At 44.0% G+C, this 26722-nt stretch overlaps 1 protein-coding gene across 6 annotated transcripts in view; it reads right to left on the reverse strand.

The window, feature by feature from the left end:
* kif20b (kinesin family member 20B) overlaps positions 1-26722 on the reverse strand; it is a 91305-nt gene that overhangs the window by 24575 nt on the left and 40008 nt on the right. For all 6 annotated transcript variants that reach the window (XM_033033557.1, XM_033033559.1, XM_033033558.1 and 3 more), the window contains exons 14-19: positions 25214-25353; positions 16941-17088; positions 15966-16203; positions 11070-12276; positions 8009-8147; positions 2664-2786 (exon numbers count right to left, since the gene is read on the reverse strand). In XM_033033557.1, coding sequence (XP_032889448.1) covers positions 2664-2786; positions 8009-8147; positions 11070-12276; positions 15966-16203; positions 16941-17088; positions 25214-25353 — 1995 coding nt within the window. The remainder of the gene's footprint in view (positions 1-2663; positions 2787-8008; positions 8148-11069; positions 12277-15965; positions 16204-16940; positions 17089-25213; positions 25354-26722) is intronic.

Raw genomic sequence — 26722 nt, forward strand, 5'->3', positions numbered from 1 at the left:
CTCATCATTTTAAAGACCTCTATCAAGTCCCCCCTTAACCTTCTGCGCTCCAGAGAATAAAGACCTAACTTATTCAACCTATCTCTGTAACTTAGTTGTTGAAACCCAGGCAACATTCTAGTAAATCTCCTCTGTACTCTCTCTATTTTGTTGACATCCTTCCTATAATTGGGCGACCAAAATTGTACACCATACTCCAGATTTGGTCTCACCAATGCCTTGTACAATTTTAACATTACATCCCAGCTTCTATACTCAATGCTCTGATTTATAAAGGCTAGCATACCAAAAGCTTTACCACCCTATCTATATGAGATTCCACCTTCAAGGAACTATGCACGGTTATTCCCAGATCCCTCTGTTCAACTGTATTCTTCAATTCCCTACCATTTATCATGTACGTCCTATTTTGATTTGTCCTGCCAAGGTGTAACACCTCACATTTATCAGCATTAAACTCCATCTGCCATCTTTCAGCCCATTTTTTCCAAATGGCCTAAATCACTCTGTAGACTTTGGAAATCCTCTTCATTATCCACAACACCCCCTATCTTGGTATCATCTGCATACTTACTAATCCAATTTACCACCCCTTCATCCAGATCATTGATGTACATGACAAACAACAAAGGACCCAACACAGATCCCTGAGGCACCCCACTAGTCACCTGCCTCCAACCCGACAAACAGCCATCCACCATTACCCTCTGGCTTCTCCCATTCAGCCACTGCTGAATCCATCTTGCTATTCCTGCATTTATACCCAACAGTTTAACCTTCTTAACCAACCTTCCATGAGGAACCTTGTCAAAGGCCTTACTAAAGTCCATATAGACAACATCCACTGCTTTACCCTCGTTAATTTCCCTAGTAACCTCTTCAAAAAATTCAAGAAGATGAGTCAAACATGACCTTCCAGGCACAAATCCATGTTGACTGTTCCTAATCAGACCCTGTTTATCCAGATGCTTATATACATTATCTCTAAGTATCTTTTCCATTAATTTGCCCACCACTGAAGTCAAACTAACAGGTCTATAATTGCTAGGTTTACTCTTAGAACCCTTTTTAAACAATGGAACAACATGCGCAGTACGCCAATCCTCGGGGACTATTCCCGTTTCTAATGACATTTGAAATATTTCTGTCATAGCCCCGGCTATTTCTACACTAACTTCCCTCAATGTCCTAGGGAATATCCTGTCAGGACCTGGAGACTTATCCACTTTTATATTTTTCAAAAGTGTCAGTACTTCTTTTACTTTGAAACTCATAGTATCCATAACTACTCTACTCGTTTCCCTTACCTCACATAATTCAATATCCTTCTCCTTGGTGAATACCGAAGAAAAGAAATTGTTCAATATCTCCCCCATCTCTTTTGGCTCTGCAGATAGCTGCCCACTCTGTTTCTCCAATGGACCAATTTTATCCCTCGTTATCCTTTTGCTATTAATATAGCTGTAGAAACCCTTTGGATTTACTTTCACCTTACTTGCCAAAGCAACCTCATATCTTCTTTTAGCTTTTCTAATTTCTTTCTTAAGATTTTTTTTACATTCCTTATACTCCACAAGCACCTCATTTACTTCATGCTGCCTATAATTATTGTAGATCTCCCTCTTTTTCCGAACAAGATGTCCAATTTCCCTTGAAAACCAGGGCTCTTTCCAATTTTTACTGTTTCCTTTCAACCGAACAGGAACATAAAGATTCTGTACTCTTAAAATTTCCCCTTTAAATGTCCACCATTTCTCTTCTACATCTTTCCCATAAAACAAAATGTCCCAGTCCACTCCTTTTAAATCATCTCGCATCTCATCAAAGTTAGCCTTTCTCCAATCAAAAATCTCAACCCTAGGTCCAGTTCTGACCTTCTCCATAATTATATTGAAACTAATGGTATTGTGATCACTTGAGGAATCTTGGCAAGGCTTTGTGGAAAACAAACTATTTGCTTAGGAAAGAACTGCAAATGCTGGTTTAAATCGAAGGTAGACAAAATGCTGGAGTAACTCAGCGGGACAGGCAGCATCTCTGGAGAGAAGGAATGGGTGACATTTTGGGTCGAGACCCTTCTTCAGACTCTAATCTATTTGCTTAATGGACTTCAGGACTCAAGAATCAGATCTAAGAATGGGTCGGAACCTTCAAGAAAATTAACTGAATTATTAATACAAATGGCTTTGCTATTTTCTAACTGGATAGAAATCATATATTAATCATATATTTTAAATAATGTGAAGGAAACACATTCAAAGATTTTTTACCTCTTTCTCAGATTTCCTTGACATAAGAAATCGCAAGACCTGCTCCAGCATTCAAATCTGATCATGTCTGATCTAGTTAATTTCCACTTTCCCAAGATCCAATAACCCTCAGTTCCTTGTGTTCAAAAGGGAACTGCAGATGCTGGAATATCGAAGGTACACAAAATTGCTGGGGAAACTCAGCGGGTGCAGCAGCATCTATGGAGCGAAGGAAATAGGCGACGTTTCGGGCCGAAACGTCGCCTATTTCCTTCGCTCCATAGATGCTGCTGCACCCGCTGAGTTTCCCCAGCAATTTTGTGTACCCTCAGTTCCTTTATGCTCCAGAAATGTACCCAAGCTTTGAAAATACGTACATCTAAACATTTAGAACAATATTTAAACAAAGCACACCTTTTTAAATTGTTGAATCATTCGCTCTTTAGTCTCAAGCTCCTGAATCATTTGATTCTTTAATCTCTCAAGTTCTGAAACTTTATTTCTCAGGGATTTTTCTTCTTCCCGCTTCGTGGAAATCTGAAATATTGAGAAAAATGCCTGAAATAAAAACTTCCCTTTAATAACAATAGCCTTAAATAACAATAATCAAGGCAACGTCTCACTTTCGTCCTCTGAAATGTTAAGCCCCAGTTTCATCACTGCTTGTCTACTGACTGCAGAGGCTCATGTTCCATTCCACTCTGCCAATTTATGTGATTTCCCAGTAAGTTTCACAAGATCCACGTGTTAATACTTTTCTCTGCATCAAGTGACAGCAAATTTTGAATTTCAACACAAACTTGCTGAAACCTCTTCTCTATCAATTTTTTTAATGTGCTGCTGAAAAAGTCCATTAATTTAATGTGAACTTGCCAAATTTCCCCAACACTTTTGCTGGTAAATATGTCCATTAACATTTCCCAAGGTAGACCTGGCATAGAAGCAACTATCCAAGTTGTAAAACTATTTATTTTAATTATTAGGTCTATCATTTTTTTTTAAACTTTATTCTTTTTCTTCCTGTGAAAGGACTAACAGTAAATGTTACTTTGATAAGGCATCTAAGTCTTGTGTCTGGAGAGGTGTGGGAAGGGAAGCTCCAAAATAGTACTAAATACAACATTTAAACAACATTTATTTGTGTAAACCATTTAGTTTAAGTGTAGTTATGTATTCAACACTTTCAGTTTAATTTATATTAATTAAAAATTAATAAATTCAATACTTGATCAGTTTCTAGTTTATGAATAACAAACCTATGCCAAAATGAACATTTGGGCAAATGTAGTAGCTGATGGCAGAGGTAGTGGTAGAAGGGGGTCATGGCTTAGTTAGCAGTCAGGGATTCAGCAGTTTTGTGAGTGGGCCGAGCACTATTATTTTCCCCCTCCCATCAACCATGAAATACTTTGCTGGGCCTCACCAATAGGAGTGGTTCAGTTCGGGAGCACAAACTGACAATGTCACAAATGTAACTCAGCTGTTGAAAACCACAAGGCAAAAATCACGAGGCAAACTAAAGGGAATTATAGGTTAGTTAGTCTGATTGGTAAAACTTTCCATTCCATTATTAAGGATGGTGGTCAGCAGGGTTTTGCGAATCTGCTGGAATTCTTTGAGGAAGTAAATAGTAGGATAGATAAAAGGACAGTCAGTGGACATTGTTTACTTGGATTTTCAAAAGGCCTTTGATAAGGTTCCACAAGTGAGGCTGCTGAACAAGATAGGAGCCCATGGTATTACAGGCAAGGTACTAAATGGATAGAAAATTGGCAGAAGGCATAGAATGGGAATAAAGGGGGGCTTTCTGGGTGGCTGCCAATGACCAGTGGTGTTCCGCAGGGGTCAGTGATGGACCCGTTACTTTTGATGTTATATGTTAATGATCTGGAGGAGGGAATTGATGGCTTTGTGGCCACGTTTGAATGATGAATACGTTTATTGTCATTGCACAATACTGTGCAACGAAATTCCATTGCATCTCCTCCGGTTAAAAAATACAAACACGACAACCATTGACACATATGTACACTTATTAGTAAAAATAATAAATAAGTATTTTAAAAGAATTTTAAAAGAATATTGCATTTCTTGGAATTACATTTTGCTTCCCCAGTGTTCTCTGTTGGAATTAAGCTCTTTTATCACACATGGGTAGAAACTATTTTTTAATCTACAGAAACCTTCAGAGACCTGATTCGCCTCCCAGAGGGTAGCAGAGTGAAAAGGTGGTTGGCAGGGTGGGATGTGTCCTGCTTGATGTTTGTGGCCTGGCCCTATATATATATCATCCAAGGAGGGCAGTTGAGCATTTGTAATGCTCTGTGCAGTTTTTATAATTCCCTGCAGCACCCTCCTCTCAGCCACAGTGCAGCTAGCAAACCACACCAGGATTCCATAGGAGAGGATACTTTCCACGGCGCATCGGTAGAAGGACAGCAGCAGCGGCTGTGAGACGTTTGCTCTCCGCAGAGACCTCAGGAAATACAGCCGCTGATGTGACTTCTTCACGAGAGTGACGGTGTTCATTTGCCATTTGAGGTCCTGGGAGATGTTTATTCCCAAGAACTTAAAGCCAGTGACTCTCTCCACCATGTCTCCTTTGATGTATAAAGGAGCAGGTTCCTCTCTCCTCTTCCTCCTGAAGTCAACGACCAGATGATATGAAGATAGGTGGAGGAGCAGGCAATGTTGAAAAAGCAGGGAGGGTGGTGCAAAAGGACTTGGACAGGTTGAGAGAGTGAGCAAAGAGATGACAAATGGAATACATTGTAGCAAACTGTGGAGACATGCATTTTGTTAGTCGGAGTAAAGGCATAGACTATTTTCTAAATGGGGAGAGAATCCGAAATAGGAGGTGCAAAGGGCCATGCAAGATTCCCAAAAGGTTAATTTGCAGTTTGAGACAGTGGTAAGGAAGGCAAATGCAATTCCAGCATTAATTTAGGGGGACGCAAGCAAGGATGTAATACCGAGGCTTTATCAGGTGCTAGTGAGGTCAAATTTGTAATATTGTGAGTAGATTTGGGCCATTCAACCCAATGAATTCCAGATTCACCACCAATTGAACGGTGGGCGGCGCGACTCTCGTCAGCAGCGGCCTCTGCAGTCCGTCTGCGTTTTTATTATTTTATGTCTATGTTTTTATGTAGTTTTTGTTATTTTTTGTTGGGGTATGTGTGTGGGGGGGTGGGAGGGAGGGGGTAACTTTTAAATCTCTCCCTGCACGGGAGACCCAACCTTTTCTTTGTCGGGTCTCCGTTGTCGTTGGGGCTGCAACGAGGAGCGGCCTCCAACAGGAAGACCGGGGGCTCTGGTGCCGACTACTCACCTCACCGTCGCGGAGCTGGCCGAGTCCAGAGCGGGTGGAGCGGTGGTGGAGCGCTGCTGCGGCCCGACCTCCGGAGGCTGCAACTGCGGGTCTGGCAGACGGCGGCACCGGGAGCCCGCGGGTCCCTGGAGGGAGACCGCTTTTCAGGGCTCCCGCAACGGCGACTTCTCCCGCCCGAGTTGCGGGGTTGAAGAGCTCCTGGAGCGGGGCCTTACATCATCGCCCCGCGCGGCTTGGAATGGCCGCGGGACTCTGCGAGCGCACGCCGGGGACTCTAACATCAAGAACCCGGTGTGCGACCTTGCATCACCCGGCGTGGCTTTAATGGCCGCGGGACAATTCGCCATCGCCAGCCGGGGGCTTTGACTTTGACTCTGACATCGGGGGGGGAGAGTGCAGTGGAGAGATAAGTTTTTTGGCCTTCCATCACAGCAATGTGATGGATGTTTATGTAAATTATGTTGTGTCTTGGGTCTATTTGTTTGTAATGTATGGCTGCAGAAACGTCATTTCGTTTGGACCTCAAGGGGTCCAAATGACAATAAATTGAATTGTATTGTATTGTATCATCACGCTTCATCTCCCTTCTAAAGGTACGTCCTTTTATTCTGAGGCTGTGTCCGTGGTCCTAGACTCCTGCACAAGTGGAAACACCCTCTCTACATGGGCTTCTCATCATTCAGTGAGTTTTAATGAGATAACCCCTCATCCTCCTAGACTCCAGAATGTACAGGCCCAAAGCCGTCAAATGTTCATCATACGCTAACACAAATATTTTCCAGGATCACTTTCGTAAACCTCCTTTGGGTCCTTCCTACGCCAGTACATCCCACCTCAGATATGGGACACAAAACTGCTCACAATACTCCAAATGCGGTCTGACCAGTGGCCTATAAAGCCCTGCATTTATAATCTAGTCCTCTCAAAATGAATGCCACCATTGCATTTGCCTTCCGTACTACCGATTCAACATACAAATTCACCTTTTTTGAATCCTGCACCAGCACTCCCAAGTTCCTTTGTACCTCCGATTTCTGAATCACTCTTCCCATTTAGAAAATAGTCTATGCCCTTATTCCTAATACCACAGTGCATGACCATACACTTTGCAATACTGTATTCCATCTGCCACTACTTTGCCCACTCTCTCAACCTGTCCAAATCCTTCTGCAGATCCCGCTTCCTTTACACTATATGTCACTCCACCTATCTCTGCATCATCTGCAAACATTGCCATAAAGACGTCAATTCAATCATCCAAATCATTAATATACAACATGAAAAGTAGCGGACCAAACTCAGAGCCCTGCAGAACACCACTAGCACCGTAAGCCAACCAGAAAAAGCTCCCTTCATTCCTACTCTTTTTGTCTTCTGCCATTCAGACAATCTTCTATCCATGCTAGCATCTTCCCTCTAATATCTGAAGAAGGATGTACTGGCGTTGGAGAGGGTCCAGAGAAGGTTTACAAGGATGAACCTGGGGATGATTGGGTTAATGTATGAGAAGTATTTGAAGTGCTCTGGGCTTGTACTTGTTGAAGGTTAGAAGGAGAGGGTGGTATCTCATTGAAAGCCAGCGATAATGAAAGGCCTAGATAGAGTGGACATGGAAAGGATGTTTCCCGTAATGGGAGAGTCTAGCACCACTCAGAATAAAAGGACATAACTTCAAAATGGAGATGAGAGAGAATTTCTTTATTCAGAGGATGATGATTCTATGGAATTTCTTGTCATTTATGGTTGTAGAGGCCAGGAATTTGGCTATTTTTAAGGCAGAGATTGATAGTCTCTTCATTAGTACAGGTGTCAACGGTTAAGGGAAGAGAGAAGAATGGAATTGAGAGCAAAAAAATGTAGATCAGCCATGCTTGAATGACAGAGTAGACTCGTGGGATGAATGGCCTAATTCTGCTCCTATGTCTTATCGTCAAGGACCACAAAATGGTAATAAATATTTTGGACACAGATCATCAATGAATGCAAATGGCTAAAACTCTGGTGCATTAGCTTTCCAGACCAGTAGGTAAAACCATTAAATAATATCATCTCAATTAAAGTATGCAACTACTAATCTAATGACACTAATGTCAATTGGCTTTGGAAAAAACCATATTAGAAATAACACTGAATTAAAGCAGACAACATTTTCGGAATGTTGGAACAGAAAATCTCATGTCAGCAGTATTAAAGTGCAACAATTCTATAGACCCAAACTAGTAATGGTGTACATTAAATATTTAAAGATGCAATCTGTATAGACAATCAAACTATTATTTGTAAATTTGTTCACCTTCATTAAAGATTCCTTCATATATGTTATTTGTTCACAATTTTGGATACTGAAATTGCATATTGATCTTGAAATTACATTTCAGGTTTTCAGCATAGATTGTTTTTTTTTTAAATGGTTAACAATTAGACTCACGTCTGTCTCTACCCATTGGATTTGTTTCTTGGCATCCACATATTTTTCCTTGAGTTCTCTGTATTCCTCATCTTTTCTGTTCAGATCATCTGAAAGTTTTTGACATTTTGAGGCACTCTCAGCAAGTTCACTTCTCAGCCTTTAGTAGACACAAAAATACAAAATTATATTACAATTAAAATATGGTAGCAAAAGAAGAATTTTAGATATAACCAAATCAAAGATTAACATACATCTGCCTGCTATTTATACAGGGCAAGTGCAAAAGGATCAAGAGAGATTTTAACTTGAATACCTTTCATATCAAGTTGTTATACAGCAAGGTTACATGGAAATATTCATAATAGATTCTACAAGTTCTGGATTTGAATCAAGTCGATTCATCAGTACAGAAAGGAATGAATATTCTATGCCATGTTCAATGTTATCATCAGATCGTAAGTACAAAAATGACAATACTACTGGCTCTTACATAGAGTAATGCAGCAACACAAACAATAAAATTGCATGTTGGGTTGGCACCACTGGATGGCTTGCATGACATCTGCTCCAGAGTCTGAGAAATTGCAAGAATGGCAGCCAACCCATTTTCCAATGCCCATTCTTGTTATATTTGATGCTTCCTCTTATCTTTCCACCATCAGACCATGTTCCCACACTGCACCCATTTCCTACTACCACCCTTGGCGCAGTTCACCTACTGGGCTGGGGCCTCGCGGGTCGACGAAGCCCGCGGCCAACATCCCATGGGTCTGCAGAGCCGGCGACTGGGGCTCGGATCACAGAAGAATCCGGAGAGGACCAGGTGGCGATAGTGGAGAGGTCGGCATGGCGGTCGATGATGGAGCCGACCGACAGACGAGGACGCACCACGTGGGAGTGAGGACGCCGCTGCTGAGGGAAGGAACAAAGGAGGACCTGGTGTGGGGGGACCGTCGTGAGGGAGGGGGAAGAACAATGGACAATGGAGGACCCGGCGTGAGTGGACCGCCGTGAGGGGGAGAACAAAGAGGGGCCTGGAGCAGGAGTACTTTGTAACTTTGCGAGCACCCTTCAAATTTGCATACCTTGGGTAGGCAAGCAAAGGATTTCACTGTGACTTGTCACATGTGACAATAAAATTTTTAAATCAACTAAAAAGATTAAATCTAATTCAAAGAACTATCTCTGATTCCGTAGCTCCATCCAAATGTACCTATGAGTGACAGCTCCCTGCAAAGATGCTTATGATGAGTGGATCTGGGTAGGTGATAGGGAGTGGGGATGGCCAGGAAGATGTTCAGATGAAGTGGTGGGGGACAGTGAGGAGTGGTAGGAAGAGCCAAGCAGATGATGGAGGTTTAAACAGATGATGGGATACACTGACTGGGTCAATGCTAGGGGTCCGACAGGTGATTATGATCAGGGATATGTAGGGGTTTAGGAATTGGGATGATGGTGGGTGTGCAAGGCAAGTCTGAGGATATTTGAGCAGATAAAATGATGGTTATGGGAGGTTGCTGGAGGACGGAGATAGCTGTGGGGAGTGGGATAGAGTTGGACAGCGCAGACCTTTATTCATATAGTTTTGGGTGATGTTGTAGTAACCATATAACAAAAACAATTACAGCACGGAAACAGGCCTTCTCGGCCCTACAAGTCCGTGCCAAACAACTTTTTTTCCCTTAGTCCCACCTGCCTGCACTCATACCATAACCCTCCATTCCCTTCTCATCCATATGCCTATCCAATTTATTTTTAAATGATACCAACGAACCTGCCGCCACCTCTTCCACTGGAAGTTCATTCCACACCGCTACCACTCTCTGAGTAAAGAAGTTCCCCCTCATGTTACCCCTAAACTTCTGTCCCTTAATTCTGAAGTCATGTCCTCGTTTGAATCTTCCCTATTCTCAAAGGGAAAAGCTTGATCACGTCAACTCTGTCTATCCCTCTCATCATTTTAAAGACCTCTATCAAGTCCCCCCTTAACCTTCTGCGCTCCAGAGAATAAAGACCTAACTTATTCAACCTATCTCTGTAACTTAGTTGTTGAAACCCAGGCAACATTCTAGTAAATCTCCTCTGTACTCTCTCTATTTTGTTGACATCCTTCCTATAATTGGGCGACCAAAACAGTACACCATACTCCAGATTTGGTCTCACCAATGCCTTGTACAATTTTAACATTACATCCCAGCTTCTATACTCAATGCTCTGATTTATAAAGGCTAGCATACCAAAAGCTTTCTTTATCACCCTATCTATATGAGATTCCACCTTCAAGGAACTATGCACGGTTATTCCCAGATCCCTCTGTTCAACTGTATTCTTCAATTCCCTACCATTTATCACGTACGTCCGATTTTGATTTGTCCTGCCAAGGTGTAACACCTCACATTTATCAGCATTAAACTCCATCGGCCATCTTTCAGCCCATTTTTCCAAATCGCCTAAATCACTCTGTAGACTTTGGAAATCCTCTTCATTATCCACAACACCCCCTATCTTGGTATCATCTGCATACTTACTAATCCAATTTACCACCCCTTCATCCAGATCATTGATGTACATGACAAACAACAAAGGACCCAACACAGATCCCTGAGGCACCCCACTAGTCACCTGCCTCCAACCCGACAAACACCCATTCGTATGATTAGTATACAAACTTAAAGCACATGGCATTTGGGGGTTCAGTATTACAGGGAAATGGATCCCTTGTGGGATGAATAATACCTTGTGTGTTACATTGCAACATTCCAATTGTGTTTTTTCCTCAGTCCCCCGACCACTCTCCACCCCCCCACCTTTCTCACGTACTCCTGGTGCGATCTTCCTTTGGGGTGCCAAATCCACCTGTTTGCAAAGACCTTTGACCCCATTCTTTCAATTTCCCCCCATTACTATACCCAACACCACAAGAAACTGCAGAGTTGTGGATCAGACGATTTAATTACGTTTAAAGTTAGTGATGTTATTGTTGTTCCAAAGTAATCAAAAGCCATTCTTGAGAATTGGATGACCATCTGTAGAATTTTGAGAACTACATTTACCAAATAATGTATTTCATAATACTTACTTTTTAAATTCTAAATGTTTACTCTCCAGTTCTTCTACCTTTTTGGATAATTTTTCTTCTGCAGCACACCGGTTTTCTTTTTCTTGTCTGACTTCTTTCTCAAATCTAATTTCCTGAGATTTGACATTTAGTTTAAGATCATCAACATATTTGTCCAAGTCAAGACATTTCTTTTCCCTGCATTTCAAACTATTTTGCAGTTCATCAATCAATCTCCCCCTCTCCTTCAATTGCTCTTCACATCTGGTTAAATCTTCTTTATTCTTTGAGAGTTCCAACTCTCGAGCTTCCATTATACATTGATAATTTTTAACCTCTTTCTCAAGTTCTGCAGTATTTTCTTTGCTTTGTATTAGCACTTGCATTTTATTTTCAGTCTCTTTGAAACGTGTTTTCAACTCTTGAAATTGGGCATCTTTTTCCTGAAGCAACTTCTGAGTTATAGTTTCATTTCCTTTCAGTTCAGTACATTCGGTGTGAAAGTCTTCCCTTTGCTTCTTCAATGACTTGAGTTCTTCATCCAATTCTTGAATTAGCTGTTTTTTTTGGGAAGACGATTGAATTTCAACCTCACGTTCCCTCTGCAGTCTTTCAATTGTCTTATGGAAGGGACTGTCTCGTCTTTCCACCACAGCCTTTGCCTGATCTAGTTCTTGAGCAAGTATGGATATTTGTTTCTGTAGAGATTCAATTTCTGTTGTTTTCTTCAGAATATCTTTCTTTGTGTTTTCCAGAAGATCCTTTGCATGTTTCAGTTCTAAAGCACACCATTCTGATTCCTTCTGGAAATCACTTAGCTTGTTTATTTTATCTTCCAATGCTTTATTTTGTAGTTCTCTCTGTGCAACTTCATGCCTGCCCAATTCAATCTCAGTCTGGAGCTGTTTAGTTTTTTGAGAGTGACTCGCATATACTTCCTTTTCAAAATTAAGCTCAAGTAATAATTTTTCATAATTTGAATTTTGGTTACCAATCTGTTCTGTTAGTTTGGAAACTGTCTCAGCTGATGAAGTTAGTTCCAATTTAAGCCTCTGATTCAATTCATCTTTTGAGATATGCTCCTTGGTGAAATTCTCTTGGACTAAATCTAACTGATCTTTCAAAAACTGTATTTCTTTGTTTAAAGTGGTCAATGCACTCTCTTTATAAGTTAATTCATTTTTCATCCCTTCAACTTTTTGTTCAAGAGTTTTCACGCTGAATGCATCTAGAAAAAGAAAAGAAAAACATGTTAGTTGCTAAAAAAAGCCATTAACATTTTACATTTGGTTATCAATAACAAAAGCATGTAAACCAATACCTTTGTGTGAAAAAGGTTTCAAAGGTATTCTTGATATAACGAGAAAAAATGGGTTTTCATACTAAAGTCCACTGACTGTATTGACAAAAAAGGTATTGCTTTTTTTGGGGGGGGGGGGGGGGGTTAAAAGAAGAGGAATGGGAGAAAGAGCACCATTAATACAGCACCTTAATAATATTGCATGCCAGAGTGAAATAAGCACAATTTAAAGCTAAAGAACTACATGGCCATTATGTTTTTTAAAATTAGTGGTGCACAACCTTTTATCCGAAATTCCAAATAACGAAAAGCTCCGAATAGCGGACATTTTTTCGGTCCTTGAAGACGTTCACCGAGGGCGGCCTGCAGAGGTGACAGCGGAACCTCCGGTCGGTCCTCGAAGAAAGGGGAACTAAATCCCCATTCATAAAAGAGAAGGTGAGGGTATATTGACCTGTCCTCGCGGCCTACCAGCGGGTCCTGGAGCGACGTTTCCTTGAGGGGACCTGGCCAGAACATCGGCGTTGGCGGCGGCGCAGAACGTCGGCGTTGGCGCAGAACATCGGCTTTGGCGGCAGTGCAGCGCTGGAGCACTATTGCGGAGCGGGCAATGCCTTTCCTGGGTCGCCGCGCTGGGACTCCAGTATGCTTGGTACCGCCGAGGAAAACATCGTGGAGCCGCGGTTCTGCGGAGCGGCCAGCTGCGACGTTAAACTTACATCTCGCCGAGATCACCAGTGTGCGGAGCTCCGTCTGGCGTGGTCTGTTGGCTTGGAAGCCGCAGGCTCCGGTGGGAAGGCGGCCGTTCCTGGCACCCCAAGCCGCTGGGGGTTCTCCCGACGCCGGAGTACCATCACCCGGCGAGAACATCGGGCGCCGTGGCGGCGACTGTGGTGGCCTCAATAGGCCCAACTATGGGTGGTCAAGAGGATGGGGACTGGACTTTGTGCCTTCCCCCACAGTGGGAATCACTGTGGGGGGATGTTTTGGTGTTGAATTTCTTTATGAATACTGTGTTGTATTTTTATTAGTGTGCTGCAAGGACATCAGAATTTCCCCTGAATAAGGGGATTAATAAAGTATTTATCTATCTATCTATCTATCTATCTATCTATCTATCTATTGCGCGGGAGGGTTAATAATTGACAATCTGCTGCTGCCTGCCCGCTGAGTTAAAAAGTTCCCACGGTAGACTCATGATACACAGTGTATCATGAGTCTTGCGTGGGAACTTTTTAACTCAGCGGGCAGGCAGCAGCAGATTGTCGCTCCCTTCAGTTTCACCCCACCTACACCCCTCTGCTTCCCGGCCATGTGTGTGACCCCTTCCCTCCCTTCTCCAGGACCCCGCCCATTGCACCGGCGCGGGGGCTTTGCACTGTCTTCACGTCGGCGATGCCAGCAGGTCAGTGCCAGTCACCGGAGACGTCAGGACCAACGGGACACCGACCCCCAGGCCCACTGCAAGCACGGAGATCCCACAGACCCACAGCCAGCAGCAGCCCAGCCCCGTTCCAACTCCAGAGGAAAACTGCAAACTGGCCGGAGACGTCAGGACCACCAGAAGCCGTTCCCCGATGGGCCGCTACGGCAACAAGTGGCAGTTCGCCCACAGCCCGAGCTGCGCCCCCTCATCGGGACACCGACCTCCAGGCCCACTGCAAGCACGGAGATCCCAGATCAGCAACTCCAGCCCAGCCCCGCTCCAACTCCAGGGGAACACGCTCCCCGTAGGGGCAGAAGCTGATGGTGTGCAAGGTACGTCTTGTTCTTGGGGTGGCGCAGCTCGGGCTGTGGGCGAACTGCCACTTGTCGCCGTAGCGGCCCATCGGGGAGCGGATTTCTCTGGAGTTGGAGGGGGAGGGGGTATTGTGCTGTTTAATCGCCCCCTGCTATCCCAGGGACAGGGAGACACAGCGGCTTTTGAGAATGGTGGGCAATCACTTCCAAAGTTCTGCCCACACAGTCAGTACACCTCTCCTACACTTGACTCCCACACTAAGATCATCTCGCAGAGAATGATCCCAGCCTAACCCTCCCTATTCTCTCATATTCTGCAAGAAAAAACTGCAAGAAGACTCAAACTCGCGATCGAGTAACTGCCGGGATCGAGGCGCAAACTCGCGACCTTGCGGATATGAGCCGAGCACTCTACCACTGAGCCAGCCGTTAAAATCTACGCTAAAAATCTTCCATTCCGAAAGCCGAAAAATTCCGAATTACGAAAAGTGTCTGGTCCCAAGGCTTTCGGATAAAAGGTTGTGCACCTGTAATAGTATATTACATGTACACATTGAAATAGAAATGGCAAGCTATGCACAAAACAATCATTTGCACAATCTAATTATAGATTTTGTGGATATGACTGGTAGAATAGATATGGAAAAAACTGTGGATATGATACACTTGGATTTTCAGAAAGCTTTTGACAAAGTTCCACACGAGGCTTTAGCATGAAAAATTAAAGCAGATGGCATTTGGGATAATGCATTGGCCAGGATTTAAAACTGCTCAGAAAAAAATACTATTGTTTCTTATCTAGGTTTTGGGGTGTTTTTGCAAGTTCATCAAAATTACATGCAAATCCATCATGGCACTGCAAAAAGGTTTAAGCAGCTTTAAAATGCTGGAGCAACTCAGCGGGCCAGGCAGCATCTCTGGAAAGAAGGAATGGAGGACGATTTGGGTCGAAACCCTTCTTCAGACTGAGAGTCAGGGGAGATGAAGGCAGATATGGAAGGGCAATGTGTGAAAACAAGAGATCAAAAGGGTCAAAGATTCAGGAAAATGTGGAATGGATCATTGTAAGCTGAGAGAAATGTGACAACGAGGCAAATAATCAGTAAACTTTAAACAGGAGGACAGTGAAATTAGTCGGAGAACGAGGACGGGGCAGGGTCTCGACCCGAAACATCACCCATTCCTTCTCTCCAGAGATGCTGCCTGCCCCGCTGAGTTACTCCAACATTGTGTCTCCCTTTAGTTACACTGATTTGTGCTGCTTCTTTTAACTGCTATATTTAATCCTCACCTGATCTGTCACAAAATGTTGCACAGTATAGCATCAGGTTGTATCAGTTTATTGATTGAAGCAAAATAAAATTCTGTTGCTGGTTCACACCATCTTGTAAATATGTATTTTTTGGTTGCTGGCATTGTTTTAACTTAATGCCCGTCGGTATCATGTTAGTGGTATAGAACATGGAAGATTTTTATTACGTCATCAAAATGGGCTTTGACGTTACAAATATGCATTGTTAAATCCTACAAAATAATAGTTTTTAACTTAGAAACCTTTTCCCTAGCACAACCTCCTTTCTATCACCCCAATTCTGTTATTCCCAAAATGGGTAGACCAATTGAATCTTTCCCCTCCCTTTCTGAATTCCTCATCAGATGCTCAGAGATCTTTTAACTCTGTACCAGGTAAACAACAGACACCTTGGCCTGGACACAATTACAACAATGACCATTCCTATGCTACAACCTTTATGCTACTCAGTTTTCATATACTTTTCACTACATTTACCCTAAATATAATCAATAGTGCAAAATTAAATATAATTCATAAACAATATTATGTTTAATTATAGCACACCACTTCTACTGAGACTTACCAGCAGTGTTCTTATTCAGTATTTCTTTGGTTTGGTTAAGCTCCTCAATGACACACGCCAAATTAGCTTCCAGTTGGGCAATAGTTTCTTCAGGATCTGGAGCAGATGCTAGATGGTGACGGATTATTTCTGCGTGCTTCTTGATTTCAGCAACATCTGGCTCCAAGGACTTAATGTATCCCATAACATTAGTATTAACCAGACTTTCATGTTTTGATGAAATTGAAGTCTTGCACAACTAGCATTGTAAATGAGAGAGAAAAAACTAAACAGTAAGTTTATGTTAATGGAAAAATGCTCAGTTGAGAGGTTTCCTATGCAAAAGGAATCATACATGTCATGGAGATACTTCAAAAAAAAATTAACCAGGTTAATTATCAAGATGGAAGGCTTGTTTTGTGAATCCATGGCATTAAAGGTAATACAAGTATCGATACAGGTTTGGCAAGTAAAACAGCCTACTCAGTTTTGAAGGAAAGTGATTTAAACACTAGATTAAGGGATTTGACTGATTAGGCACCAAGAGAACATTTCTCCCATGTAGGTGCAACAGATATTGTTTCAGAATAATATTTACCCATCTAAGATGATGAGAAATTCTTGGGTCTCTATTTGTGAGCTATGGAGGCTGAATAATTGAATGTCTTCAAGGTCAAGAGAGACAGATTTTCTTACTGTACAAGTGTTGAGACTTTTGGGAATACGTAGGAAAATGGGGTTGAGGTCCTGATCCACGGTCAGCCAGAGAAAGATCGTTGGAGCTGGCTTAGGGAACCACAGTCTAGCCCTACTGTTCAGTGCTTAGAATAAAACTTGTAGAGGAATTGCACAAATAAACTGCATAACTGTTCAAAGACTGATATACCATTCAAGGTCAGATTTTTATTCAAAACATGACTCTCAAATTGATATTTTGAAAGGTTGTTTATCAAAAGTACAGATGAAAATCTCAATTAAGAACTTAAACATACCCACCTGACCAATTTCTGAGTTGGAACATTCTCCAGGAACAGAATCATCAATTTGATCAATAGCAGCATACGTCTTGACTAAAGTTTGAAATAAATCATTGCGTTTTTCAATTCTATCTTCTGACAATCTGCTATCTTCATTTGCATGTTCACTGGAAAGAAAATGTGACAATCCATAATGAACAAAAAAAAAAAATTACAATATATCTACAAAAGTGGTAGAAATGCACAACAGGTCAATATCCACCTGTAGACAATTCCATTAAGATTAAAAATAGACACAAAGTACTGGAGTAACTCAGCATGTTAGACAGCAGTTCTGGAGAACATAGATAGGTGACATTTCAGCTCGAGAATTAGGTGATCGAAGAGGGAAAACAAAGCTGGAAGAGTGCAGAAGAAGAACAAGGCGTGGCAGCTAGCCAGATTCTTCTTTCGTGTCCATCATCTATGTTTCAAATGTTCGGACAGGCTCTTGCACAGTGGACAGTTCTCGATTGCCACCATTAGATCTTCCAGGCAACATTGTTCACCAATAAGTGGGCATCTTAGTAGGAGTGGCATGGATTGTACAGATGTTCCACATTCACATTCTGCATCTGCATAGCCCCATTTGCTCATATTGGTCTTGCATCGGCCCATACCTGTACAAAGCCTATTGAGGGACTTCCAGGTCGTCCAGTCACACCTGTGACCAAGTGGTGCACAAAAATGCTGGAGAGCCATTGGTGAGAGGAGGAGTTACCTGGGTGGTGAGTTAAAAATCGAGCGCGGGGCTTGCTTTCAGAGGCCCGGGGAGCCGTTGGTGAGAGGAGGAGTTACCCAATCTGCAGCGTTCCATCTCACTTCCAGAGAAGGGGTCTGGTGGAAGCCTCTGATTGGTGGAAGAGGACCAGAGGAAGCAGCTGATTGGGTGCAAACCCAGGTTTGCATTTCTGCTTTCAGGTTAAGGGTTCAGTGAGTTGAGGGTTCAGTGAGTTGAGGGTTCAGTGAGTTGAGGGTTCAGTGAGTTGAAGGTTCAGTGAGTTGAGGGTTCAGTGAGTTGAGGGTTCAGTGAGTTGAGGGTACAGTATTTATTAGTAAAGGTACAGTTTAAAGGATAAAGATTTTTATAGTGTGAGGGAGTTGATTTAATTTGGGAGTAAGATATGTCCGTGGAGATTGGCCCCGTGGTTTGCTCAGCCTGCAACATGTAGGAGATCAGGGATATGGTCGGTGTCCCTGGTGACTACGTTTGCAGGAAGTATGTCCAGCTGCAGCTCCTGGCAGACCGCATTGGAGCTGCGGTTGGATTCATACTGGAGCATCCACGATGCTGAGAAAGTCGTGAATAGCACGTACAGTGAGTTGGTCACACTGCAGGTAAAAGGTAAGAGGACAGAAAGGGAATGGGTGGCCAATAGCCAGCATAGCAGTAGACAGGTAGTGCAGGAGTCCCCTGCGGTCATCTCCCTCCTAAACAGGTATACCATTTTGGATACTGTTGGGGGAGATGGCTCATCAGGGGAAGGCAGCAGCAGCCAAGTTCATGGCACCATGGGTGGCTCGGCAGCACAGGAGGGGAGAAAAAAGACTGGAAGGACAATAGTAATAGGGGATTCAATTGTAAGGGGAATAGATAGCCGTTTCTGCGGCCACAAACGAGACTCCAGGATGGTATGTTGCCTCCCTGGTGCAAGGGTCAGGGATGTCACTGAACGGCTGCAGAACATTCTGGAGGGGGAGGGTGAACAGCCAGTTGTCGTGGTGCACATTGGCACCAACGATATAGGTAAAAAATCGGATGAGGTCCTACAAGGTGAATTTAGGGAGCTAAGAGATAAACTTAAAAGTAGGACCTCAAAGGTAATAATCTCTGGACTACTACCAGTGCCACGGGCTAGTCAGAGTAGAAATAGGAGGATATTGCAGATGAATACTTGGCTTGAAAAATGGTGCAAGGGGGAGGGATTCAAATTTCTAGGGCATTGGAACCAGTTCTGGGGGAGGTGGGACCAGTACAGACAGGACGGTCTGCACCTGGGCTGGAATGGAACCATTGTCCTTGGGGGAGTGTTTGCTAGTGCTGTCGGGGAGGATTTAAACTAATGTGGCAGGGGGATGGGTGCAAGAGCAGAGAGGCAGAGGGGTGTAAAATGAGGGTAGAAGCAATAGGTAGCAAGGTGAAAAGTAAAAGTGGCAGGCAGACAAATCCAGGGCAAAAATCAAAAAGGGCCACTTTTCAACATAATTGTATAAGGGGTAAGAGTGTTGTAAAAACAAGCCTGAAGGCTTTGTATCTCAATGCAAGGAGCATTCGTAATAAGGTGGATGAGTTGAATGTGCAGATAGTTATTAGTGAATATGATATAGTTGGGTTCACGGAGACATGGCTCTAGGGTGACCAAGGCTGGGAGCTGAACATCCAGGGATATTCAATATTCAGGAGGGATAGACAGAAAGGAATAGGAGGCAGGGTAGCGTTGCTGGTTAGAGAGGAGATTAACGCAATAGAAAGGAAGGACATTAGCTTGGAGGATGTGGAATCGATATGGGTAGAGCTGCGAAACACTAAGGGGCAGAAAACGCTAGTGGGAGTTGTGTACAGGCCACCTAACAGTAGTAGTGGAGTTGGGGATGGCATCAAACAGGAAATTGGAAATGCGTGCAACAAAGGTAAAACAATTATAATGGGTGACTTCAATCTACATATAGATTGGGTGAATCAAATTAGCAGTGTTGCTGAGGAAGAGGATTTCTTGGAATGTATGCGGGATAGTTTTCTAAACCAACATGTAGAGGAACCAACGAGAGAGCAGGCTATTCTAGACTGGGTATTGAGTAATGAGGAAGGGTTAGTTAGCAGTCTTGTTGTGCGTGGCCCCTTGGGCAAGAGTGACCATAATATGGTTGAGTTCTTCATTAGGATGGAGAGTGACATTGTTAATTCAGAAACAAGGGTCCTGAATTTAAAGAAAGGTGACTTTGAGGGTATGAGACGTGAAATGGCCAAGATTGACTGGCAAATGATTCTTAAAGGGTTGACGGTGGATATGCAATGGAAGGCATTTAAAAACTGCATGGATGAACTACAACAATTGTTCATCCCAGTTTGGCAAAAGAATAAATCAGGGGAGGTAGTGCATCCGTGGATAACAAGGGAAATCAGGGATAGTATCAAAACAAGAGATGAAGCGTACAAATTAGCCAGAAAAAGCAGCCTACCAGAGGACTGGGAGAAATTCAGAGTCCAGCAGAGGAGGACAAAAGGCTTAATTAGGAAAGGGAAAATAGATTATGAAAGAAAACTGGCAGGGAACATAAAAACTGACTGCAAAAGTTTTTATAGATATGTCAAGAGGAAAAGATTAGTTAAAACAAATGTAGGTCCATTGCAGTCAGAAACAGGCGAATTGATCATGGGGAACAAGGACATGGCAGACCAATTGAATAACTACTTTGGTTCTGTCTTCACTAAGGAAGACATAAATAATCTGCCGGAAATAGCAAGGGTTAAATGAGATGGAGGAACTGAGTGAAATCCAGGTTAGCCGGGAAGTGGTGTTAGGTAAATTGAGTGGATTAAAGACCGATAAATCCTCAGGGCCAGATAAGTTGCATCCTAGAGTATTTAAGGAAGTAGCCGCAGAAATAGTGGATGCACTAGTGATAATTTTCCAAAACTCTTTAGATTCTGGAGTAGTTCCTGAGGACTGGAGGGTAGCTAATGTAACCCCACTTTTTACAAAGGGAGGGAGAGAGAAAATGGGGAATTACAGACCAGTTAGTCTAACATCGGTTGTGAGGAAATTTTTTGGAGTCAGTTAATAAAGATGGGATAGCAGCACCTTTGGAAAGTGGTGAATTCATTGGACAAAGTCAGCATGGATTTATGAAAGGTAAATCATGTCTGACGAATCTTATAGAATTTTTCGAGGATGTAACTAGGGAGAACCAGTGGATGTGTTATATCTGGACTTTCAGAAGGCTTTCGACAAGGTCCCACATAAGAGATTAGTATACAAACTTAAAGCACACGGTATTGGGGGTTCAGTATTGATGTGGATAGAGAACTGGCTGGCAGACAGGAAGCAAAGAGTAGGTGTAAACGGGTCCTTTTCAGAATGGCAGGCAGTGACTAGTGGGGTACCGCAAGGCTCAGTGCTGGGACCCCAGCTATTTACAATATATATTAATGATCTGGATGAGGGAATTGATTGCAACATCTCCAAGTTTGCGGATGACACAAAGCTGGGGGGCAGTGTTAGCTGTGAGGAGGATGCTAAGAGGCTGCAAGGTGATTTGGATAGGTTGGGTGAGTGGGCAAATGAATGGCAGATGCAGTATAATGTGGATAAATGTGAGGTTATCCACTTTGGTGGCAAAAACAGGAAAGTAGACTATTATCTGAATGGTGGCCGATTAGGAAAAGGGGAGATGCAACGAGACCTGGGTGTCATGCTACACCAGTCATTGAAAGTAGGCATGCAGGTGCAGCAGGCAGTGAAGAAAGCGAATGGTATGTTAGCATTCATAGCAAAAGGATTTGAGTATAGGAGCAGGGAGGTTCTACTGCAGTTGTACAGGGTCTTGGTGAGACCACACCTGGTGTATTGCGTAATGTTTTGGTCTCCTAATCTGAGGAAAGACATTCTTGCCATGGAGGGAGTACAGAGAACATTCACCAGACTGATTCCTGGGATGGCAGGACTTTCATATGAAGAAAGACTGGATAGACTCGGCTTGTACACGCTAGAATTTAGATGATTGAGGAGGGATCTTATAGAAACTTACAAAACTCTTAAGGGGTTGGACAGGCTAGATGCAGGAAGATTATTCCCGATGTTGGGGAAGTCCAGGACAAGGGGTCACAGTTTAAGGATAAGGGGGAAGTCTTTTTGGACCGAGATGAGAAAATCATTTTTTACACAGAGAGTGGTGAATCTGTGGAATTCTCTGCCACAGAAGGTAGTTGAGGCCAGTTCATTGGCTATATTTAAGAGGGAGTTAGATGTGGCCCTTGTGGCTAAAGGGATCAGGGTGTATGGAGAGAAGGCAGGGATGGGATACTGAATTGGATGATCAGCCATGATCATATCGAATGGCGGTGCAGGCTCGAAGGGCCGAATGGCCTACTCCTGCACCTATTTTCTATGTTTCTATGAGAAACTCAGCGGGTGCAGCAGCATCTATGAAGCGATGGAGATAGGCAACGTTTCAGGCCAAAACCCTTCTTCAGACCCTTCCAAGTGGTAGCTGTTCCTTGGTTGGGATAGGCATCTTTATGTGGTGGTGGTGGTTTTCACTGCGTTTCTTTTCCCACAAGGCTAGTCTGGTTGCCTGAGGAGACTGTGACAGTGGTTGGACTGTGTGAAGGAAGCTCTTCCTCAACTTCAGCTGTTTTGGGGCTGGGTGATGGGAGTGACAGGGATGGTGGGTGTCCCCAACTTGCCTACTACATTCAGTTCCACCGGCAACCGATCGGCGGATTCCTGGTGGAGCAATACCAAGACATGCAAGGTGGCATCTGCAGCTGTTATTAAGGGCGGCAACAACTTTCTTCGCATGAGATGATCTCTCCCAAACAGGACAAGCATACTGTGCAGCAGAGTAGCACAGCACAAGAACAGTTGACCGCAGTGTGGATGCATTGGTACCCCACGACGAGTTTGCCAGCTTGCGCAGGAGGCTGTTCCTCATCCTCACTTTGCCCTGCACCCCATCGATGTGTTGCTTGAAGGAGAGGGTTCAGTCCAGAGTGACCCCAAGGTAGACAGGGTGGTCACAATGTCTCAAAGGGACACCATTCCATGTTAAGGACAGCGTCCTCCCAGCTTCGCGATTACGAAGGTGGAACAGGCTAACTTGGGTTTGCCTTCAGTTAGTTGTCCTTGTAGTAGTTTGTGAAGTTGACTAAGGATGATGAGAGGGTCACTTCTACCTCATCCATGTGAGTGCTCTGGGCTGCTATTCTAAGGTCATCAGTGTAAATGAAGCTTCTCGTCCTTGGGAACACTGGCTGATCATTAGTGAATACATTGAACAGCACCGGAGCAAGGACACTGCCCTGAGGTCGGCCATTCTTTTGTTTCCTCCATCTGCTGCGTTTATCATTTAGCGCAATATAAAAGCGTCTGTTTACCAGAAGCTTTTGAATCATTTTGGTCAAGTGGAAGTCCTCTGTCATGTCATGGAGCTTGTTGAGGAGCAGCCGGTGGTTCACAATGTCGTAGGCAGCTGTCAGATCAACAAAGACGCCGCCAGTTGGTTCATTCCTCTCAAAGCCATCCACAATGTGCTGAGTTAGATTGAGCACTTGGCTGGGACACAATCTCCCAGGCCGGAAGCCAGCTTGCACTGGTATAGGTTTTGTTCTGTGATTGGGCCTAGCCTGTTCAAGATGAGGTGCTCAAAGAGCTTGAAGAGATGGCATAGTAGTGAGAGGCTTTTTGCTTCTTTAGGGTCTTTCCCTGGCTTAAGGATAGCGATCACACGAGCTTTCCGCCATATTTTAGGGAGCTGGGAGAGGGTTACACAATTGTTGAGCAGCAAGAGGAGCCACTCTCATGTAATCTGCCCAAAATCTGTTCTGTGCGAATGTCATCAAGGCCAGCTGCCTTGCGGTTCTTGAGGGAATTGATTGCTGTCTGGAGTTCCTTGCTGTTAAAGTACCAGGTTGACTCTCTATCAACTTGATGCCAGAGACTCCTTTTGTGGCACTTCTTGTGAGGTGGTTTACCGTTCAGAAGCATCAGTGAGCAACCTGATGTGCTGTAACGTTAGAGTGCAGCGTTGCCTTCTGGGGGCCGTTGTTTAGCTTCTTGATGGTTGACCAAGCTCTCTTACTGTTGTGTGTCATATCAACACTCGCAATAAGTTCTTGCCAGGATTTAATTTGCATTTAAGCAATGAAGTACAAATGAGCAGACAATTATTTCACAATTACATACAGCAGTATAGCTCAAACGTTTTCATGTCAGATCTCCATGGCCTTTCAGTGGTCACAATTTCAGCCATGAAGGAGATTAAAGCAGAGGATGACAGTTACTTTATGTCAATAGTTATCCATTGCTTTTCTTAAAAGATTTCTCAATAAGCGAGTTCGGTATTCTGAAAAACGCAAGGAATCATGGGATTTGTCAAAGGTTGAACGCTATAAATATAAATCAAATGAGGCGTTGCAGGTTCAGTGAGTATAGTTTGGGTCTGATTTTTTGTCTTTTTTCAGTGGGAGACCTTGGGGTGGGGGGGGGAAAGATATCCGGACCGACGGGACACCGGCCCACAGCGCCAACTCCAGCTCACCTCCGCCTCTCCCGCCGGGACAACTGACAGCCCGGATCAACGACACCAGCGGCCCCAGGCCTACAGCCAGCGCCAGCTCCAGCCCAACCCCGCTCCAACTGCAGTGGAACCAACTCCCCAATGGGCTGCTACAGTGACAAGTGCCAGTTCATCCACGCCCTGGCTGAACTGCACTCCTTCAGCCGCAACCCCAAGTACAAGCCGTACCTTGCACACCACCGGCTTCTGCCCCCACGTAACCCGCTGCCGCTTCATGCGCAACCCCAAGGAGGAGCGAGAGCCCCGGCCTCACCTGCGCCAGCCTCCTTCGGCCCGGCGCTAGACTGGGCCGCGCTGCAGGCGGCCTTCAGCCCCGACCTGGAGTTGGAGCTGGCTCGGGTTCTGGGCTTGGGGCTGGGCAAGGGATGGGGAGGAGGTTGCTGCTGCTGGCAGCAGCACCAACAGCACCAGCGGTCCTCCGGCCTGCCCATGGCCGGCAGGAGCCCGTTCGCAGACTCCCTCTCCGACCAGGACGACTCCAGCAGCAGCGGCTCCGAGTCGGCCACCCGTCCAGCGGCTACCCATCTTCAGCAGGATCTCGGTGTCGGTCTGAGGGGAGGGAGGGGGGGTGGAGGTGGAGGGCTGTCGGCCAACCCGGCGGGATAGGCACAGCCGAGCTGGAGCCAGCGGCTGCAAGTCCAGAGCCGCCCCGCCAGACCAGGACCTCCCCAGACATATCCGGATAGGATCGGGACACGGGGGAGGGTACAGGGACGGCCCAACAGCAACCGCAGCGACAGAGAGCCGACCCCAATTCGGATGAAACGCAAGCCTGCACACAATGCAGCACCACCGTTGCCAAGACTGTTTTACACCTAGTGACCTATGACCTGGGCATGTGCAATCGGAATACCGAACTCGCTTATTGTAATGACGAACAATTGTTATGCTTCAAAATAGTATTTTCAGAACTCTAAACACAGCTAATTTAATTAAAATTACCCACGAGTATACCTTAAATCATTTTCAAACCGAGACATGAACTTTTCCATTTCTTGGCAAACTTCTTCACGAATTTTCTTTTCCAAGATCACCTTTTCTTTCCTTTCCACAATAATCTTGTTTTTCAGATCTTGTATATAAACGAGCAATTTCTACATATTTTAAACATAAACAGTATATTTAAATTCAAATAATCCGAATCATTTTCATTATCTGACTGAAATATATAGAGGATAATTCAAAAACACCATGCAAAAAATCCAGGAGTTGCAATAATGTTACAATTTGCAGTCTACAACTACAAATTGCAAAGCTTCTGTGTCAGAGCGCAACAGAATGTTTCTGGTGATGTGTAGGAAAGAACTGCAGATTCAGGACTAAGATGATAAATTTTCTCCCCAAAAGGGTTGCAAACGAATATAAATATCGTCATCCAAGATCCAACTGCTTTAAAACTACTCCAGTCATCCTCCCCAGAATGACCCTTGATAGCTTGATCTTCAGGACATTTTAATCTGCATCCTCCCCAGTCACCCCAATTCTCAATATCTACAGAGGGTTATCACCTGCATTCAAATATTCCATTCAGTGCCAATTCTTTACCTTTCTCTAGATATGCTTACACCCTCTTTATTTCCCCCCCCCCCCCTGCCTCTCGTACTCCCCGTCTCCAGAAAGTAACCACCACCTAAAAATACTGATATCTCCCCACATCAAATCCCGGACTCTAAAAGGACCACTCCTGTGCAGGGCTGACCTCTATTAAGCCCCACATGAGAAGGATCAGGCAGCAGATATTCACATTCCGAAAACAAAATCTGGCCTTTTACTAATTAATGCCCCAGACCCGTTTTTACCGAAGTTTAAAGCAACGAACCAACAAATAGAACTCTTGGTGCAGCTTGGCCATTGCACACACCCTTTAGGGCAAACAGAACTTCTATTAACAAATAGTCTGAAAAAGTAACAAATCAATCCACTTAGTGGGACTTCTGCCTCAGCGTACATAGTGAACAACAATGTGTGGATGACGAAGAATACCACGTTAATTTACATTTAACTGATTAATTGCAGCCTTTTATAGCGTGGGTTAAATTCAGTAAGTTATCTGTAGTACTGTAGAGGCGCAAACGTGGTGAATAAATGGATTCTTTATTCAGGCATTGTAGGTTGGAAATACATGGACGTTTGGCACTCTAACATAATAGTCGTAGCTGTTGAGAGGTGGTTGCCTCGTGAGCTCGGTTTAGCTCCTGCTGAGGTGGCAGGACACTCTCATGAAGTGAGAGGAAGCGGAAGAGCAAGAGAGGGAAAGTCAGGACTTATATACTAGGGCACACCCCAATATATCTCGTGACACCTTCCCAGGGTTGCCGAGGATTTGCATTGCAGGAGTGGCCTAACCATTAGGTGCCGCTACAGTATATCAAAATGGCTAGTAATGTAATTAATATAATTTCAACATCTGCCATGTAGAGATTATAATGTCATGTAGCTGTGCTGGGTTTGAGGCAAAAAGTT

The sequence above is a fragment of the Amblyraja radiata genome, chromosome 15, assembly GCF_010909765.2.
Source record: "Amblyraja radiata isolate CabotCenter1 chromosome 15, sAmbRad1.1.pri, whole genome shotgun sequence".
Taxonomy (NCBI): Eukaryota; Metazoa; Chordata; class Chondrichthyes; order Rajiformes; family Rajidae; genus Amblyraja; species Amblyraja radiata.